Here is a 19,369-nt window from a genome sequence, read left to right as displayed (position 1 = left end):
TTAAGTTACCTTAATACTGATGGACACATCGCTCGTGTGTACCCTTTATTTATTTTGTACTTTTTAGTGACGGAGTTTTCCTCCACCGGTCTTGCAACGTCAGCTAATGTTATTAGATAAATCTGTGAACGAAGTTGTGCAGACTCTCAGGCGCAGTCGCAGCGGAAGTGACGTATGCGGTCGACGAATGCGAGACAGCCAGTGAACCCTAGTACGCCCCGCCCTTCATTTATGAATGTAATATTTTTTATTCGTCTTTAAAACAATTACATTCATTTATTATTATTGGTTTGCTGTTGCTTGAGGTAGTTGATTTGGGAAATGTAAAAAAGTTTTTTGTTGTTTTTCATTTTACGCGGGAGGTCAAAGGTTATCAACAAAATGGCTGCACACAGAGGATCAGCAGGCGCATAATGATGGGATATTTGGATGTTTTGATTCTCACCGACTGCAGCAATCATTATTTGGACATTATCATTTAATTTCGTTCATATGAATACAATGACGAGAGCAAGTTATACCTGACTTATATTTATGGATGCGTCCATTGTGTTAGCAACAAAAACACCGCAGAGCAATCTCCGGGTGAAACAGTCCGTAAATAAAGCAGGCAGTAGACTAACGTTGGTATCGACAGAGTGCTGGTTGATGTATTTTGTCTGGGATCGTTGTTAAACCGTAAACGTCAAGTATAGCTAACGTGTATTGGTATTTTTCGCTTTACATTGTTATGTTGCCTTTATCTATGAACTTTGTTGCTGAATCTTGAACTGGCGAATCAACGTTTGCCCAACGCGCTGCTGAGACGGAAGCTCGCGCAGCAGAGTTCTGCCATGTTGAAACTCGAGTAAAGAAGCGAAGAACAAGCTCCGAGGATGAACAGGAAAAAGGATAAGGGATTTGAGAGCCCTCGCCCCTTTAAATTATAAGTATTAGTTGTAAAATGTTGTCTTGAAATGATTTGCAGTCCCGTTAGATGGACACGTAACGAGCATTGGATTCGCCAATTCGCATTTCGATTGAAATGTGGTATCTGGTAAAGTTCACAGCACATTTTGACATTGTTTTTCTTTTGTTGCTTTTACGACCCACCAGGTGGTGTGCATCAACAACATCAACTTCCAGAGGAAGTCTGTCATTGTGAGTTAAGAAGTTATTAACACGTGTAATATTAAAGCTGATTGTGTCTGACTTGTGTTAAATCTAATGTTCTATTTACACTCATTCAAATATAACTGAAATTGCAGACTTAATCTATGACAAACATGTTACACTTTTTGTTGAGTAGATGTTCATAATTTGTATTGGCTAGATATTGTGTAGGAGCCTATTACTGCGTGACACCCTTTCCAGGGCATGGAGAGACTTTGCTGCTGTGACAAAACCAGCGCAGATACTGTGGGTTGGAACACTTTTGGGGTGAACAAACCCTTACATGCTGTATATGTTGGGTATTCGATTCAAACAATGAAAATACAAGGCTTGTCCATGTGAACCAACTTCTCCCTCTCTCTTGCCTCTTTTAGGGCTTTGTTGAGCTGACCATATTCCCCACAGTGGTCAACCTGAACAGGATCAAGCTTAATAGTAAACAGTGCCGCATCTACAGGGTCCGAGTCAATGAACTCGAAGCCCCATTCATTTACAACGACCCCACACTGGAGGTGTGCCACCATGAGTCCAAGCAGTGAGTATTTCGGCGCACCGTTCAGTGCCCGAACTGTTCTGAGTACATTGGCTTGTAATTAGTTTCTAATTTTCATTGGAATTGGTTGACCAACTGTCATATGGTCTTTTAAAGTGATTTTATCCTTCTCTAATTTTTCTTACCTATAAATAAACTATAGGCTATATATCAGAGCTCCTCCAAACGAATGACACTGCCTTTTAAAAGGGCTAAGTTATGTTCAGGATCATATTAACAGTCAAAGAGCTGACGTTAAAAGTCACATGGTAGCACATGTAGTTTGGATGACTTCGCATTAAGTCTGTTTCTTTGCACCTTGATTAGAACAATGAAGATACATTGTTATGCATGTATTTTTTTATTCGCTGAAGTTGTCATGCTTGCTAGCTTGTTTCACTTGTAAATGTTTTCAATTTCTGATTTTAAATCTGACTAGGGGCAATGGTTTCACATGTGTGCTGGGCATTGTTGACAGAACAGATTGTAATGAAAGGAAGTCAGGGTACAAAACAATGAATGGGAGAATGAAACATGGCCTCATACTGGCTAACATTACGATCATTGTCTCCTCTAATGTAACTCTGCATTGTAAAAGTTAATTAGAAAACTTCTAGTGTTTAGCATTATTCTATAATAAATGCGGACATTTTTTGTGTCTCTGTAGGAGGAATCTCAATTATTTCTCCAGCGCCTACACAGCAGCAGTGAGTGCTGTAGACCCCGATGCAGGACACGGTGAGCTGGTCATCAAAGTTCCTTCTGAACTCTGGAAACAAGGAGATGGTAAGAGAAAAAACAAAAAAACATGTTTTGGATCAGTTACTTTGTTTTATTTTTTCCCAACAAATACAAATATAACATAGTGTCGTCTACCAGGGTTTTTAAAGGAAATTAAAGGCCAAATTAAATTGATTTGAGATTATTAACCAAAAAGGAAATGAAATATCAGTTTTTGTGTCTCCAGATTTGAAAGTATTAAAGGTGTACATAGAGTTTTCCCTGGACCAGCCAAAAGGAGGACTCCACTTCGTTGTGCCTGATGTGGAAGGCAGCATGGCAGAGAGAGGCGCTCATGTGTTCTCCTTTGGATACCAGAACTCCACCAGGTCTAGAAACACTTTCTAACCATGACTTACAGTCAAATAGGGTCAAATCACTACATACCTTTTATTTACACGATAATAAATCCTTGTAGTGTGCAATGTAACAACGCTATGCTCTGTATCTTCCCTGCCTTTCTCTTTGCACAGTTCCTACGATCTTGTCCGCTGTTTTGCTTAATAACTCACAGTCGCGTCTACCATCGAAGCCCGTAATAGAAGCTGGTTGGTTGATTTATTTCCGTGCATGCGCTCAAAACTCATCATATTGTCGTCTCCAGATTCTGGTTTCCGTGTGTGGACTCCTACTCAGAGCTGTGTACGTGGAAGCTGGAGTTCACCGTGGATGCTTCAATGGTGGCTGTGTCGTGTGGAGACCTGGTCGAGACCATCTACACCAATGACATGAGAAAGAAGACTTTCCACTATGTCCTCCCCATCCCTACCGCTGCCCCCAACATCTCCCTGGCAGTGGGGCCCTTTGAAATCCTGGTTGATCCGTACATGCATGAGGTGGGTCTGCACACCTTCTTCAAAATGTTCTGCAAAATTCCTTATCCAGCGCTCTCCGTGTCTTTGACCAGACCATGGCGGGTCATGGGACCAGTCATGTCATTTTGGGTTTCCATAACCACAGTTCCAAGAAGTCTGTGACCTGTGACCATTTTTACAAATTGGTAAATAAAATTAAAAGAAAAATATCAATTTGAGTCTGATTCAGACTGTAATGAATATAGTGATTTAGATCACTGTATCATATGGAAATAAATCAGTGTCCTCAGGTTTTGAAAGAAAAAGGTGATTGAAATTCTAGCACTGAATATGTATGCATTGAAATTATGTATCTGAATGTTTTTCAACGTTAAAATACAACCGCAAAAAATTCAACCACAACATCCGGGACACTAAGGAGGAGCAATCGATTCTAGATTCAAGATCAGGACCGTGCGTCAAGCTAAAGGAGCGAGCACCCAAAACACCTTCGGCTTCGGATTGTAGCCATGTCCAATAATAATGGGGCTTTAACTCTTCTTTATGTCAGTGTGGTTTGTGTCTGTAAGATTCCGTAATAGACAGCTGACATTTGTACATTAACAGACTGTATTGGACATGAACTAAGCGGAAGTTAAACGAGAGCGTACAGCTGCTCAGAATACTCCTCTTCTTCTAGTTTTGAATTAATTTAATGATGCTGAGATCCTTGGACAAGCTGTTAGAAGTAATTGGCGGAGTTTTGAATCCAGGAACGCGCTTGAAGAGGCACATGAGCCGCTGTATCGTAGTGGGGGGGCGGCGGCGTTAGCGGAGCGTGCAGACGCATAAACCCGACAGGACATGCAGGAATAACCGCAGTAGCGCGAGTGCGGAAAGCGGTCGGTGGAAGGATCCTTTTTCTGAGCGGCACAAGCCGATCTCAGTTGGGTCCATGTAACGTTAAATGAGTCTTCATGACCATGGGTAAACTTTATTGAGGATCTGGCACAGCACAGCGACCTGCAAGTAGTGCAGAGTCTTAAATAAAGGGATGTACGTCTTAATGCGAGGCTTTTAGAAATGAACTCAAAACGATCCTATATTTGCTCATAAAGTCTGAAACGAGAACCCATTTTTCAGTGACGGTGTTACGTGCCTACTGGTTTTTGAACCTACTGCTGGTGCTAGAAATTCAATCACCTTTTTCTTTCAAAACCCGATTATACAGATTTACTTCCATATTATAAGTACCTAATACAACAGTATCACTAAACTTCACTGTTTTGTCAAACAGGCAAAAAGAGGATAAGCATTGGATGTCCGTCCGGGACATAAACATTGTAATGCATTGCAAACAACCTGAAGTTCACCCCAGAAGAACACAATTCTATCAATGAGCAGAGGGACTCACAGCCAAATAAGGCCCAGAGGTCAAGCGATACCCTTGGGCATGGAACATTTGGGGCTGTTGCACTTCGCCTGTGATTTTCTGGTCAATGAAGGGACCGCTGGGGGAAAAAACTCACTTTGCATGGGAGGAAAAGCTTAAATGTTGATGTGTTTGAAGTCACAGTTAAACCGAAGTAAGAGAATTTCACTTAACCAACCCCATTCTTATTTAAAGCTATCTCAACACACATTTTTGACTAAGTTGAAAATAATGCAATGTTATATCTCAATAGTGACCACTAGATGTCACCAAACAAACAGAAGTGTTTGAGAACACTGCTTGTGTAATGTGTAATTTGCTGGTAGTAAGTACAGATACTGTACTAGTGTGCTCCCACATAAATAGATGTTTCTGTGTTAGTCTCTAACAGTAAGTGCAAGGCTATTGGGGTTTATCTCTTAGTCCCTTTACTCTTGCTTGCTTGGACAATTTTAGAATGCCACGTTTAAATATCTTTAACATCCTCTCGCAGGTGACCCATTTCTGCCTGCCACAGCTGCTGCCACTGCTCAAACACTCCATGTCGTACCTGCATGAGATCTTTGAGTTCTACGAGGAGATTCTGACATGCCGCTACCCTTATGCCTGCTTCAAGACAGTGTTTGTGGACGAGGCCTATGTGCAAGTGTCCTCCTATGCGTCCATGAGCATCTTTAGGTAAGCATAACATTGAGTGTGGATTGTTTCTACATTTTGGTGGGTTTATTCATTTCACTGTGTCTGACCTTGAGCTGTCGGCACTGTTTTCAGTACCAACCTGCTGCACAGCGCTATGATTATAGACCAGACCCCGCTGACCCGCCGCTGTCTGGCCCAGGCTTTGGCCCAGCAGTTCTTTGGCTGTTTCATCTCCAGGATGTCATGGTGAGGATCAACACAGTATCTGATTCATTCATCTAAGAAGAAGGCCTTAGTTTGTGTTTAAAGGGTTCAATTGATCCTTCATAAGTCGAAATTAAGCTTCTGATATTGGAATTTAAAGTGTTACAAAATGTCAAAAACCCACTCAAAGTCAAGTTGGAGAGAAATTGCACTTTTTAGATATTTTTATTCTTCTATTTGGTTCCAAAAAAACACAATGAAAATGTTCAAAAGCAAATATAATAAATAAATCTCAAAAAACAATATTTGTATTTTGGAGAAAACCAAATGGAACTTGACTTTTCCTGCGGGACTTTGTCATCTTTAAAAGGAGTTCATCCTGGTTTATACCCCTGTCGCATGGCCCAACCCTATAGGGCTAAAGTATTTGTGTCGAAGTTGGTCACGTTGACTGGTCACTGATCTGATGTCCGAACGAATGCCTTCTCCACTTCAAAACTACCCTAATGTCCAAATGTTTGTGGGCTTTATTTGGCATACCCTCTTGCTTAGAGAAGGCACGAGGAGGCCCATGTGGTGACAGACGGGAAGTGGCTGTGAGCTAAGAAGCATAAAACCTTGTATTGAGTCTTACTCTCTGCCAGTCTAATAGAGAATTAGCCACGCTGTCTTCTTAATGAGACATAAATAATGTTTTAAGTCAGTTTTAAAAGCCTTCCTTTCAAAAAGGCTTTCTTGAAAACCAAAATCTGAATGTATTCATTATATTTGTTGCCAGTTCTCACATGAAATAGGCATTAGTACAGAACAGAAGAGTGATATCCTGTGATGAACCACACCAGCCAATATTGTGTCTTGTGTCGCACTCAGACCCTTTGCACAAGTACATCTGAAAAATTGAAAAAATATTCCATAGTTTTTTATATTAAATTTATTGACTGCATCTGGGCAAATAGTGAAGAAAAATACTCCATTGTGGTGGTAATGCAGATAATCAGAGGACATCCTCTTTACTGTATATTAAGTCCAACTGGATCCCCTTCAGCATCAAGTGGTGAGACCACTGTTGAATCAGCATATTGTCTTGTTTTTTTTTAAACAAGCTTATAAATTCAGGCGGACAAATATATGAGAGTTGTATCTGCTATGCCAAGTTTCTTCCTAGGAAAAAGCACCCGGGTAACATTCACAAATAGGCCTTGATGAAGCGTGGCCTTCAAGTAAAAGGGCTCCATGCACTAGCTTGGTTGTTAGCTTCACCATTCTTATTGGTTGATATTTGTCACATGCTAAGAAGTAGAACTTTTATGGCTTGACTGATTGCCACATTGAAGTTAACTCGCTTTAAAATGGTCTAAATAAACTGCAATTTATTGACTTCTGTTCCTTTTTAAATAATTCCTGAAAGGCCGGACATGCACTTTGTAAACCATGAAGTGAACTGATTATTCTGTAGTTGATTTGAATTCCACACGCTTTCACTGCAGTGACTTGACATGTTGTTACCTCCTGAAGGGCTGATGAGTGGGTGTTGAAAGGAATCTCAGGATACATCTACGGCCTCTACCTGAAGAAGACCTTTGGGGTCAATGAGTACCGCCACTGGATCAAAGAGGTAACGGCCTGCTTAACTCTTCAATGGTTTCTTTAGGGATTTGGTCCATAGAGACTGCAATAGAAGCCCAACTCCAGCAGTGCGGCACAGAGGTTCATTTACAGAAAGTAAACAGAAAGGGGACTTGTTTTACACTAATGATAACACAAGAATTCTTAATTCAAGGTGATTATAATGGAAACAAACATTTCATTCCATATCTGCTAATAGGTGCTCCCAAAATTCTACACACTAGTACTTTAAAAAGCTCAGGGGAGAATTAGGTCATGTAGATTCATAGATTGAATAATATGCTTATTAAAGTTTTAAATGTTCTTATTTTGTTTTTTTACCAGGAGTTGGACAAGATTGTGGAATATGAACTAAAGATGGGAGGAGTTCTGTTGCACCCAACATTCACTGGAGGCAAAGAGAAGGACAAGTAACACATTCCATTTCAATTAAATCCCTACGCAGTGATTGCAGTCATTGATTTGAACATTAGAAGTATAGGTGACTTCTGGTCTTCTGGATCATAATCTCATAACGCACTGACCAAACATTTTTTTCTCAACAGCCCAACTCCCCACCTTCACTTCTCCATCAAGCACCCCCACACTTTGTCCTGGGAATACTACAAGATGTTTCAGTGTAAGGCCCACCTGGTGATGAGGCTGATAGAGAACAGGATCAGCATGGAGTTCATGTTGCAGGTGGGACACAACTAGCATTTTCGTGTCTTCTGCCACTGTAATTGTCTAAGAAATAAGTTTTCTTTTAACAGTTTTTTATATTGGCTCCACTGAGACATCCATACTCAGTGTATCATCTACAGTACATGGCCCTCTGCTCGCCTCCAGTTTAGAGAAACAGACGTGAGTAGCAGCACAGGATGTAAGCGGGGCAGCAGCAGAACATTTGAGCAATTTAATCAAGTGTCAGTGTCAGCGCTTCATGTAAAATATGGTTGCCAGTTTATTTTGCCATCACTATGCCCATTCAAACCCCATTGTAAAAATCTGTCATTTGACCTCTCAGAACAAAGGGGTGGCTGGTCTATTGGTTGGTTTGTGTTACTTTGGTGAATCCGACCTAGCACAAACAAACTCCTCGATGGAGGCAGCGGTAGACTGAACCTCTTGTTTTCAAACTACAGGGTTCTTTCGATTGGAGTTTGCTGCCTTCTGCGTGGATAGATATTGCTTCAGTTTCCCGTTGGAAACATAGACTGTATAGCTGTCTCACTTTAACTCAAACCACTCAATATGTTCTAAATAAGCGCAAAAAAAATAATGTTTTTTTTTTTTACCAAAGCAATAACTTGTTTTTGTTCTGCTCTTCCAAACCACTCACCGCCATCTACAGTAGGAAATACACTGACTATGGAGACATACTCGTAACCTCACATTAAAGCATCTAAACAATCTCTTTGACTCCAAACAGAAAGTGGGTACGGTTTGTATTGAGTTCTTGTTTTTTTTGGTTGCTCTCCTGAAGGTTTTCAACAAGCTTCTCAGCCTGGCCAGCACGGCCTCGTCCCAGAAGTACCAGAGTCACATGTGGAGCCAGATGCTTCTCTCTACTCACGCCTTTCTCAAGTCCATCTCCAATGTCTCAGGCAAAGACATCGGCCCTCTGATCAAACAATGGGTGTATCCTTCATGTACAGTCAATTTCTGTTTGCAAAGTAATGTATTGAGGATTCATAATATGCACTGTATGACCGTCAGGAGCATTCAAGGTTAAATGCTTGGTCATGCCAGACCTTAAACCATCTTTTAAAATACACAGGTTTCAGGCCTTTGATAAGAGACAGAGACACCGTTAAGAAATGTAATTAAATGTTGTTTAAAAGAACTACACAAGTTGAACATTTTCTCTTGAATAGATACATGTACTACAGCCTTATAGACTGTTGCTGCAATATTATCAATATATCTTGCTGAATTTTCTCATAATGTCTTCATTTTCCTTGTTATCTTGGTTAACTGTTTGCACTCAGAGATCAAAGCGCTGTGGTGAAGTTCTTTGGCAGCTTTGCCTTCAATAGGAAGAGGAACGTGCTGGAGCTGGAGATCCGACAGGACTACACGTCATCTGGTACTCAGAAATATGTGGTGAGCGTTGAGATGCTGAACGTGTGGAGTGAATGTGTCTGTGTCTCAAGCAAATCAAGTTTCAATTACAGTTAAGGTCTGAAAGCTTTCTACTAGTTAATGAATGCCTCAGTTTTTTTACAATGTGGATAAAAAAAATGAAATTACTTTCTCCAGTCTTCTTTGCCGGGTTCCAAAAATGGCGCAGACATTGCTGCCCTTTTCTCAAACAGTCCCATCATGGTTGAATAGGAAATATTTCTTCACAAAGAAAAGCTGTTTGAAAACTAAAAGCCATCACTAGCATGTCATGTTACAGATTGCATGTTTATAAGGACCATTGCATTTACCTCATTTATTGCGTATTGTATTATTACTGTCAAATAACCATACAGTATGTATATATATATATCCCTGCAGGGTCCCATCAAAGTGACGGTGCAGGAGCTGGATGGATCCTTCAACCACACGTTGCAGATCGAGGAGAACAGTCTGAAACACGACATCCCCTGTCACTCCAAGAGCCGACGGTACCGACCACAGCACACAGCTCATGTTCTCTTGATTAGTCAACATTGTAATGCCCTATATTATTATCAAATATAGTGTTTCCCCGCGACCGCGTGGGTTCTTTCTGTGTACACAGACTTCCTTTCAAGGGAAACCGAAATATCAATAATAGATCGAAGCATAGAAAAAGTGTGTGTCCCATGTTAGTCTTAGTTTTCTGTTGACTGATCACTGATCGTTTTGTTGGTTTCCTTTTCCAGAAACAAGAAAAAGAAAATCCCTCTGATGAACGGAGAGGAAGTCGACATGGATTTATCTGCCATGGAGTAAGACTTCACTATTTGACATTTTATGTTTGAGTTCAGTTATTTTCCCATCTCTGTATGAGTGTATTGTTTGAGGTAGATGTACCTGCGTGAGTTTAGGTACTTCCCTTTTCTTTTTAACTTTGTGTCGCTCTGCAGTGCGGACTCGCCCCTCCTCTGGATCCGCATCGACCCGGACATGTCCATTCTGAGGAAGGTGGAGTTTGAGCAGGCTGACTTCATGTGGCAGTATCAGCTACGCTACGAGAGGGATGTAGTTGCACAGGTGGGCTGAAGGCATGGGTGCAGCTCTCCGCCTTTTCTTTTGCATTTCTAAATCATCAAACTAACTAAATATCCCATACAGTCAGTTGAGGTTTTTTCCTGCTGCTCCTATCATTGTCAGTCTGTAGCTGCTACTAAAAACTGGAGTGTTTCAGCTTTCTCAGCCGACAAAAATCAGATTAGACATTCTGGAGTTTTTTTATTTTAAAAGGTCACAGGTTGAAATGTTTATAAGAGATTTTAAAGTATTGTGTGGCCTTATCTCTGCTAGGAGGAGTCCATCTCAGCATTGGAAAAGTTTCCCACCGCGGCCTCCAGACTCGCTCTGACGGACATCCTAGAGCAGGAACAGTGTTTCTACAAAGTCCGCATGCAGGCCTGTTTCTGTTTGGCCAAGGTATGTGTCAGTCAGTGTGTATATGTGTGTTTCTGTACTTCAGCAACATAATCAATTCTTCTCTGACTGCAGGGGGCTGTGTTACTTGTTGAGTGTGCATTCTCTGTGTCACACACTCGCACAACTTCATTTTGTCTTTTGTCTTCTTTTACATATGTCATGAAAGATTTCTTTCATACCCAATATTTGGAAGCGCCACGGTTTCATTCATAATGTTGACACTTTGGGTCGAGGAACTTATCATTTCTAATGGAAGATGGCAGTGTCATCTCAAATTTTTTGTTCACACAATATTGTTTATGGGGCCAGAGTGTGATATAGTTATAACCTCCCAGCCATCAATGCCACCCACCGGTTTAACCCTCGGTGGACTGAATAATCCTGTTCCATGGCTGCAGGACGTTCTCTGGATTTGGTCTCTTCCAGCTATAACCCCACTGGATTTCTGCCATTTGGGTTCCACCTGAACCAATATTTTCACAACATGATGAACTGAGTGGAGGTTGAAATTGCAGCACTTCTCTTTCTTTCATTATGTATTTGGCAAACGAACCCCAGCAGACTCCCATCATAATGGCCTCTGGTATATACGGCCCACAAGCTCGCACACATACCCGCACTGACCACAAAGTGAATTATGACTCACCTCAGATGGACTTGGCTGCATTTTGGTTGGTTGGGATGGCATTTACTTGCATGTTATTGGGAGAAAATGTGGGAAGGAAGACGGTACAGTCTTTATCTGTTAACTGTGCATATGGAGGGTGCCATTGTCAAAACTGACAAATGAACGTTAATCGCACAAGAAAATCCCAGATGTGTCCATGAATGTGTGCACACACTTCATACAAAAACATTCCGGCGGGCATGCCCCCCCTTTATTTACCTTACTGAATGACATCGTCCTGTGTCAGTGACCCGTAGTCCCATATTACCACATTAACACAAATTCCCCAATATCCTGTTGGAACCAAAAAAACACAGGTCATGTGTGTATTTGATTTTGACCTTTAGACAGTAAGGACATTGTTATAAAAGTCACAACCTACTCAACTCGTCATTTATGTGCCCAAATAACCACCACTGCTCCTCAGAGAGCAGATTATGTTCGTTGACATTTCCTCTCCACAAGCTTTTCTGAAAATGTTCCATTTTGACTTGGTTGCTGCCTCCACATGTGGCAGCTTTGAACAGAAATGAAGTAATTGTCTAAAGTAGAATTGTATTCTTCTCTTCTCTCGTATGTGTATGTGCATGGAAACCTCGCGCAGATAGCCAATGCCATGGTGAGCACGTGGCAGGGTCCACCAGCGATGAAGTCCCTGTTTACTCGAATGTTTTGCTGTAAGAGCTGCCCCAACATCGTGAAGACCAACAACTTCCTGAGCTTCCAAAGTTACTTCTTGCAGAAGGTACCGCCAAACAACCATCAACGTTCCTTTTTCAGCAGTAAAACTTCCCAATCTGAACATATTTTGGCAGCAATTCCTTGTCGTACAAGGTCATCTGCTAAACTGAAGCATTATGTCCATCTGTGTGTAATATCGTCCTGAGGATGACTGTTCTGTCTATTTTTTTATTTTTTCCATGTCAGACGATGCCTGTTGCCATGGCGCTGCTAAGAGACGTCCAGAACCTTTGTCCCAAAGACGTCCTCAACTTTATCCTTGATCTCATCAAATATAACGACAACAGGAAAAACAAAGTAAAGCCTAACATGCAAAATCACATCTCTCTCTTTACATTGTGTCACAAGAAATGCTGAACAGAACTATTACAAAACAAATCCATTTCTTTCTAGAACATATAAAAGTCCAGATATCTTTTCTTCCAATAAAACTACATATGATGTGTGCTTCCATAAGCTAGTACCAACCAATAATATCATAACATCCTTCCTGTAATCAATCTACTTTTTAACTGTTGTTTTTGTTAAAATCCTAAAACCGTGACATATTAACGGACCAGTGATCATCAACACCGCCTCCATCTCTCGGTCTCCAGTTTTCAGATAACTACTACCGTGCTGAGCTGATCGAAGCTCTGACCAACTCTCTGACCCCGGCCATCAGCATCACCAACGAGGTGCGTACCGTTGACAATTTGAACACTGACGTCCGTCTCATCCTGGAGGAGATCACGCGCTTCCTCAACATGGAGAAACTGCTGCCCAGCTTCAGAAACACCATCACTGTCAGGTTAGGAGAACACTAGTTTCAGTTAAAAATGAAGTTGGTACATTACTCTTTATTGCTGTAGACCAAGTATCAAAAAGGAATGTCAGAAAAATGGTTGGCTTTTATACTACAAGCCATCTGTCAGGCAACATAAAGGTTAAAGGGTGTGGAGAAGAAAGATTATCATATAGCGGTACGGTATATTAAAGTGTCATTTTTATTCAGGCTTCTGCATTCATTTCACACTGCGGTTTCCCTCCTCTTCCCTCTCTGCAGTTGTCTGAGTGCGATCCGCCAGCTTCAGAAGAACGGTCACATTCCCAGTGACGCGTCACTCTTCAAGTCCTACGCCAAGTACGGGCACTTTGTAGACGTTCGCGTCGCTGCACTGGAGGCACTGGTGGACTATACCAGAGGTAAGCCCCTTCTCACGAGTGTGTGCTATCAGAAATATAAAGGCAGCTCACCTCAGCCTGCCAATTTGATTTATGTGACAGGCAGCATTTATATTTTTTCAATAACGTTTTTCTCTCGTAGTCGCTGAAAATTGAGAACCCAAAGAATGAAAGATGTGTGACCCTTATGTTTGGTGAATTTGTTTGTGAAACCCTTAGGACCAGGAGGCCCTGTTCCTGTACTCTGTATTTGTTATGTTCGTTATGTCATGTGTCTTTTTTTTGTCCCGTAGTTGAAAGAAGCTCAGTGGATTTGCAGTGGCTACTTGACATGGCCCAGAATGACCCAGCTCATTATGTCAGGTCAGCTCACTCTCAAGCTCTCATTCAACGTACATTATGGCAGTACGTGATTGTACGTCAAACTGCAATGCAGCTAGGACGATGGCTGACTGCTGTTGTGTGGAGAATGAAGGTGTTTGTGATTTTGTCACACCTATTCACTCACCTTTTTTTAAAGAATTAAAAAAAACAAGAACCATCTATCTTTCAAAAGTGTGAAAGAAAACAAATGTCATATCATTTCAGAGACCTTAAAGGATAGGTCCACACTTCTTAAAACAACACTTACATACCAACTCTAACTGTCTAACTCAGAATTGCTAAAGCTTTACATCAGCTTAGTGGGAGGGGATGTCTCTGCAGGACGGAGTAACGGCCAACAGGACTTTCATTTTCCTGTCTACCTTTCTTGTTTATGTCCAATCAGACATAAGATCCTGGGTATGCTCTGTAAGAATCCACCTTTCACCAAGACAACCGACAAGACAACCGACTCGCCTCTGTGTAATGAAGCTCTGGTCGACCAGCTCTGGAAACTTATGAACTCCGGTGAGACAGACGGAGACACACACACGCACGCGCACACAAACACACACACACCTGTGCGCTCTGCATGAAACGACAGTATTTTCAATCCTTAAGTCAGCCCAGCTGCCGTCCTTCACATCCGGCTGGTGTGAATGTTTTCAGACACAGAAGTAGCTTCAGAAAGTACCAACACGCATTTCAGATTAAGGTCATTTCAAGCAGGTTTTCTGAAAAGGGCAGCACAGTTTGCTCCATCACTGTCACAAGGACTGAATGGAATGTCTTTGAGGCTTCATTCATAGCAATCAGGTTGAGTCCTGCAGGGTTCTTGTGTTTTTGTTTTTGTTGTTCACAGCATCCATCCCAAGAACAGCCCCTTTACAGTGAGGCTATAAACAAAATGGCTCGTATGTTATCTGATGGGTGGTGATAGCAGACGGCTTTCTGTCCTTCAAATGGACAAAGAGGTTTCCCTTCGGACAGACTGCTACACTGTTGCTTAACTCACTGACACGGTTTGAATATTGTCGTTGTTGTCCTCTGAATCCAGACTGTTGCTTCTTTCTGTTCTAATGAAGGAAAAAGGACACTTGTTGGGGAAAAACTTGTTGGGCAGTTCATCGAGTGCTAGAAAGTGTTCATTCGGCCTCATTTCCAGTTCCTCTTGCTCTGGTCCACATACGTTGCACTACATTCACTTCCTGCAATGAGTACACAACAAAAGGATATTCCTTTTTACTATTCTATAAAAGCGGATAGAAGGTAAACCTTTATTCTCTTTTTTTGTTTTACAACTTTTTAGATTCTTCTTTCACAGTGTGTTTCCAGTTTAGTCACCTAAATATGTCTTCAGCATAGGGTTGTATTTTGTTTCACTCTCTCTTGTTATTTAAAAGAAGAAAAAAAACAGGATGGCTATGGCAAAAATAGAGCTACAGCAACAAAATTGAAGTCGAAAGCAGTGCACACAAACCAGTGGGTCCCATCAGAATGACTATAAAGCAGACTATGGTCACAATAGAAGAGGTCTGCATGTCAGGTCTTTGTAGAAATCTCCTTCTTGCAGCACTTGTGCCGTTTTCTTTAAACGAGTAGTGTTATCCGGTTATAGTCTCATGGGCAGGGGTTGGTGTTGGCGCCACTGAACTCGCTGTTCATTGTCATCGGAGGGATGTCGGACAACGAGGCACAGTGCAAGCTAACCACTTGGAAGGTGTAGCTTCTCAGTGTTCTGTGTGCAGTATGCAGCTCCATGTGTTTTTCCTTCATCATTGTCAGGTCTACTTTTTGATGTGCCTTGGACAGGGTCTGGCCTGCATTGTCTCCTCAGGTTTCATTATTTTTCTCCCTTCCAGGGGGTCCTATGAGCCAGCCCGCCGGCCGGCTCGCTGTGCCAATGCAAATACACACCGACTCAAAATCCTGTATAGAAGCAATTGTTCAAATTTCCATTTTCGCGGGCTCTTATTGTCTAATTTATTAACGTGCAAGCTTGAAGGACAACCTGAGGTATATTGATCATTATTTCCGGTGAGCTTTAGTTTGTCGTTGCGGGTGGCTGCTGGGCCGCTTAAATACACAGGGACCAGAGTGTGGTCACCTATAATATTATGTTGGGGAAATGTGTTGGTTGTTTTATTCATACGTCTCCCTAACCCGCTACAGCCCACAGCCCCCCATGGTAGACGCACACCGTATGATGTTTCACTGCCTGAAGGCCACTGCGGAAAGAACACAAACTCTGTGTGCGTTCTGATGCTGTTAAACCTCCTTCCAAAGCCACAGCCCCCCCCCTCACACACACACAAACACACACCGCACCACACTCGGCGCCTGCACGGCCATTGGATTGTTGTCTTTGACAAAATGAGTAGTTTTTCATTCCAAACTCTATACACACCGCTGCTCCAATGGCTCATAGCTCGTAGAGGGAAAATGGGCCCGCGTGTCATCTTGTATTCAGTCCCCATTGTCTCGGTAGGACTGATTGAATAATTTGTGTGGTTGAGGAACATTGCGCTCAGGATCAATGGCTGGGGGTATACTATGAAGTGAGTCGTTTGCACCACGACTGTGTCTTTGGGCAAGAATGTCGACAGCGCGAGATTACAAATAGCGTAATTACAGCCTGCACGCTGTGCGCGAAGGATCCAGATTTGTGACTTCTCGCGTGCTGTGTGGGCAATCAGAGCCTCTGAATAGCTCACTGATAAAAGCTTCATCAACATGGTTTTAAAATGATTTTCCTAGTTTATATTTATCAGCCAAATAAAATTCTTAACTGGAAATTCAATGTACAATTCTTTGTGGTCCGTTTGCTACTTTGAGATATGAGGTGACAGATAACTACAATCCGAGGTTGGTCTGGCGCTTTGGAGCATAACAGAACCATCAGTGCGTTGGGTAAACTTTGTTGTGCGCTACGATGCCGGGCGAGCCTCATTCCTCTTTTAACTCTGGCCTTGTGTTTTCCACCCCAATGCGCTCTCTTGACCCTTGACCCTTTTTTTCTCAGGGACCTCCCACGACTGGCGGCTGCGCTGTGACGCTGTGAACCTCTACTACGCCTTGTTCGGATTGACCCGACCCTCATGCCTCCCCCTGCCAGAGCTGGGCCTCGTGCTCAACCTGAAGGAGAAGAAAGCTGTCCTGAACCCCACCATCAAGCCCGAGCTGGGGGTCGGTCCTGTCATGGACACGCCCGCCAGTATAGGCATCCATGGCGTGGGCATGAGCTACTCGGCTGTAAGTGGATGCACTGGATGAACTACTGACTAAACTAGAGCAGAAGTTGTTTCTTGGCGTAGCAGCAGTTCCATTTGGGTTTATGCTATTGGTGATGTAATCAGTTGCTTGGTGGTCTGTTTTGAATGTCTTTCTGATTTATTAATGCAATATAACACATTTTCAGATGGCGCACAGATAGTTACTACGTCATCGTAACCGTGTTATCTGAGGTTGGATCTGTGTAATTATGGGTACTGTTGTGCTGCCAACTGGATTTGGCTGCACCTCTTTCCCATTGCATCACCGTTGTGCACACTTACAATCAGTCTGACAGTTTGTAGTATAACCAGAATAATCTCACATGGAAGCAGTAAAGAGAGATGAGGTACTTTTCCACCAAACAAAAGTTTAGACACTTAAAACACTTAAAAGGAAAAGGAACAAGGCATTTCGGTATATATTTAGTTGTGTTTGTGTCTGCCAGGTGGATGAAGAGCCAGATCCCATCTCACTGGGGGTTTGTGGGGTGGGGCAACCCTCTGTGAGCCTGAAGAGGAAGGCTGAGACCCCTCTGGGCTCCCCTCCCGAGCCGGGGCAGATCCTGCAGCAGCAGGAAGATGACGCACGTGGAGGGCGCTTCAAAATCAGGGTAACGCACCTTCTGTCTTTTTGTGGGATTGAGGCTAACTATTCATGAACCAAATATTAATTTAAATCTCTCTTAAGTCAGCTAAAAAGACTTTGGAGGCATAGGAGTCCCGATGATCTGTTTTTGCTGGTATTAACATGGAGTTGCGGTTTTCTTGTAGTTCAACACAATGGAAGATGAAGATATTGATATGGAGACGGTTCATGACAGTCAGGCCTTCATTCACCATCACCTCAATCTGTTAGAGAGGCCCTCCACGCCAGGTGAGCACACACACACACACACACACACACACAGATCATTTGGAACAAGAAATCTAACCCGGTAACACACACACACACACCTGCCCTGTTTCTCCTCTCAGGTAAAGAGCCTCCGTCAGTCGAACAGTCCATACTGTCCATGCCCGCCACGCCCGTGGCGACCTTCCTGAAGGAGACCACGCCCTTGTCCTCCAAACATGGCGGCGAGCACGGCCACCACCACCATCACCACCACCACGAGCACAAGAAGAAGAAAAAGAAGCACAAGCACAAACACAAGCACAAGCACAAACATGAGAGCAAAGACAAGGAGAAGGACAGAGAGAGGGACAACTCCCAAGTCTACAGCAACAGCCCCGCCAGCGGCAGGTCCCTGCGCTCGCCCTCTCCGTCCGACTGAAACATCTGGAGGATGGAAATTGGGCTTCCAGTTCAGTTGGGCTTGAGTGGTTACATGTGACACGCAGTAGCAGGCAGTGTGTCTCTCATGAGCACAGAGACACAAAATAGAAACCAAAGGGCATTTAGTTTATCTATTCATTCTCTACTCTGCGCTATCATTGCACAGGAAGAGTCATTTCAGCAAAAAACGATGCTGTTTCGAGTGTCGTGTTCCTTAGCTATATTTCAGGCGGTGGTCAGTGCTGGTTGGAGAGGCTGAGGCTGCCGTGTCATTTAACCCATCCAGAGGCATCCCTGTTTTTTCACACACACACAACTTGAACTTTAGACACCGCTTCCAATCTGTCTGAGGCATGCAGCCACAAACGTTTCTTTACAAACTGGCCAAAAACCTCAAAGCCCCCCCCCTTCACCCCCTCAGGCAGAAACATGATGTATTGTGGTGTGGATTAGACCATTGTGCCTGAACTGGGCTTCTGGTGTCTTTAACACACACTTGAATCAAGCTCCATAAAAATAGAGTTTACTCTGGCACTGTTTCCTAGGATTGATTAGATGGTTTTAAACATGGAGTGGTCAACATTACCCAGTGGGGGTATTGAAATAGTAATAAGGAAAATACCATAGACAAAAGACAGTCTTACATTGGTGAAATAATCCTTGTCAACCTTTATTCCCTTCTTCATATTCATCTTTATAGAAAGCTCAAAGACAATATTGGTCACACAAATGTACAGTTGATACAAACCAGTCCTGACAAGAGACGTAGAGGAACAAGAGTTCAAGTAGAATTCACAAGTTTCATGGATATAAGGATGCTTAACCTAGGAATTTGCCCCTGATATTTTCTATGCTGTAATTTGTTTTGTAAGATTTGTTGATTCAATTATTTTAAAATAAATTGAATGCAATTTTATAAGTAGTAGTATTTGTGGCAAAAGCTGCATGTTATTGATGCCTTTGTGTAACATGGGTTGTAGCAATATTTGAACTACATGGATGACGTTCTCTCTTTATTTTTTCTGTATCTGTTAGGTTAGAATGATGATTTGGTGCTAATATAGTTTTTCATCAAAGCACTGCATTTATTTTCTCCATGGTACTAGCATCTATTTCTCCAAACTGGGACTGTCATCTATACGTTCTTGTTACAACCCCTTTTCCAA

At 42.4% G+C, this 19,369-nt stretch overlaps 1 protein-coding gene across 1 annotated transcript; it reads left to right on the top strand.

Moving 5' to 3' along the window:
• The first annotated feature begins 9 nt into the window (after positions 1-9).
• On the top strand, positions 10-19,074 carry taf2 (TAF2 RNA polymerase II, TATA box binding protein (TBP)-associated factor). The gene is made up of 27 exons (XM_037454240.2): positions 10-925; positions 1,086-1,140; positions 1,527-1,687; positions 2,352-2,470; positions 2,652-2,793; positions 3,069-3,300; positions 5,184-5,368; positions 5,462-5,575; positions 7,049-7,148; positions 7,484-7,569; positions 7,705-7,840; positions 8,625-8,779; positions 9,130-9,244; positions 9,644-9,753; positions 9,994-10,059; positions 10,198-10,324; positions 10,595-10,720; positions 11,992-12,132; positions 12,315-12,425; positions 12,725-12,918; positions 13,174-13,313; positions 13,586-13,655; positions 14,062-14,183; positions 16,678-16,907; positions 17,374-17,538; positions 17,699-17,801; positions 17,903-19,074. The coding sequence occupies exons 1-27, from the start codon at positions 876-878 to the stop codon at positions 18,199-18,201; spliced, it is 3,654 nt and encodes a 1,217-aa protein (XP_037310137.1). The 5' UTR covers positions 10-875; the 3' UTR covers positions 18,202-19,074.
• Positions 19,075-19,369: the final 295 nt, after the last annotated feature.

The sequence above is a fragment of the Pungitius pungitius genome, chromosome 11, assembly GCF_949316345.1.
Source record: "Pungitius pungitius chromosome 11, fPunPun2.1, whole genome shotgun sequence".
Classification (NCBI taxonomy): Eukaryota; Metazoa; Chordata; class Actinopteri; order Perciformes; family Gasterosteidae; genus Pungitius; species Pungitius pungitius.
Note: the sequence above shows the minus strand (reverse complement) of the source record. Positions and strands in the feature narration are given on the sequence as shown.

What these genes read in the sequence shown, in the direction of transcription:
- taf2 (XM_037454240.2), top strand. Translation starts at nt 876, where the DNA reads ATGAACAGGAAAAAGGATAAGGGATTTGAGAGCCCTCGCCCCTTTAAA. An exon ending in GCGTCCATGAGCATCTTTAG is followed by an intron (nt 5,369 to 5,461) that starts GTAAGCATAACA and finishes CACTGTTTTCAG; the next exon opens with TACCAACCTGCTGCACAGCG. An exon ending in CTGGTACTCAGAAATATGTG is followed by an intron (nt 9,245 to 9,643) that starts GTGAGCGTTGAG and finishes ATATCCCTGCAG; the next exon opens with GGTCCCATCAAAGTGACGGT.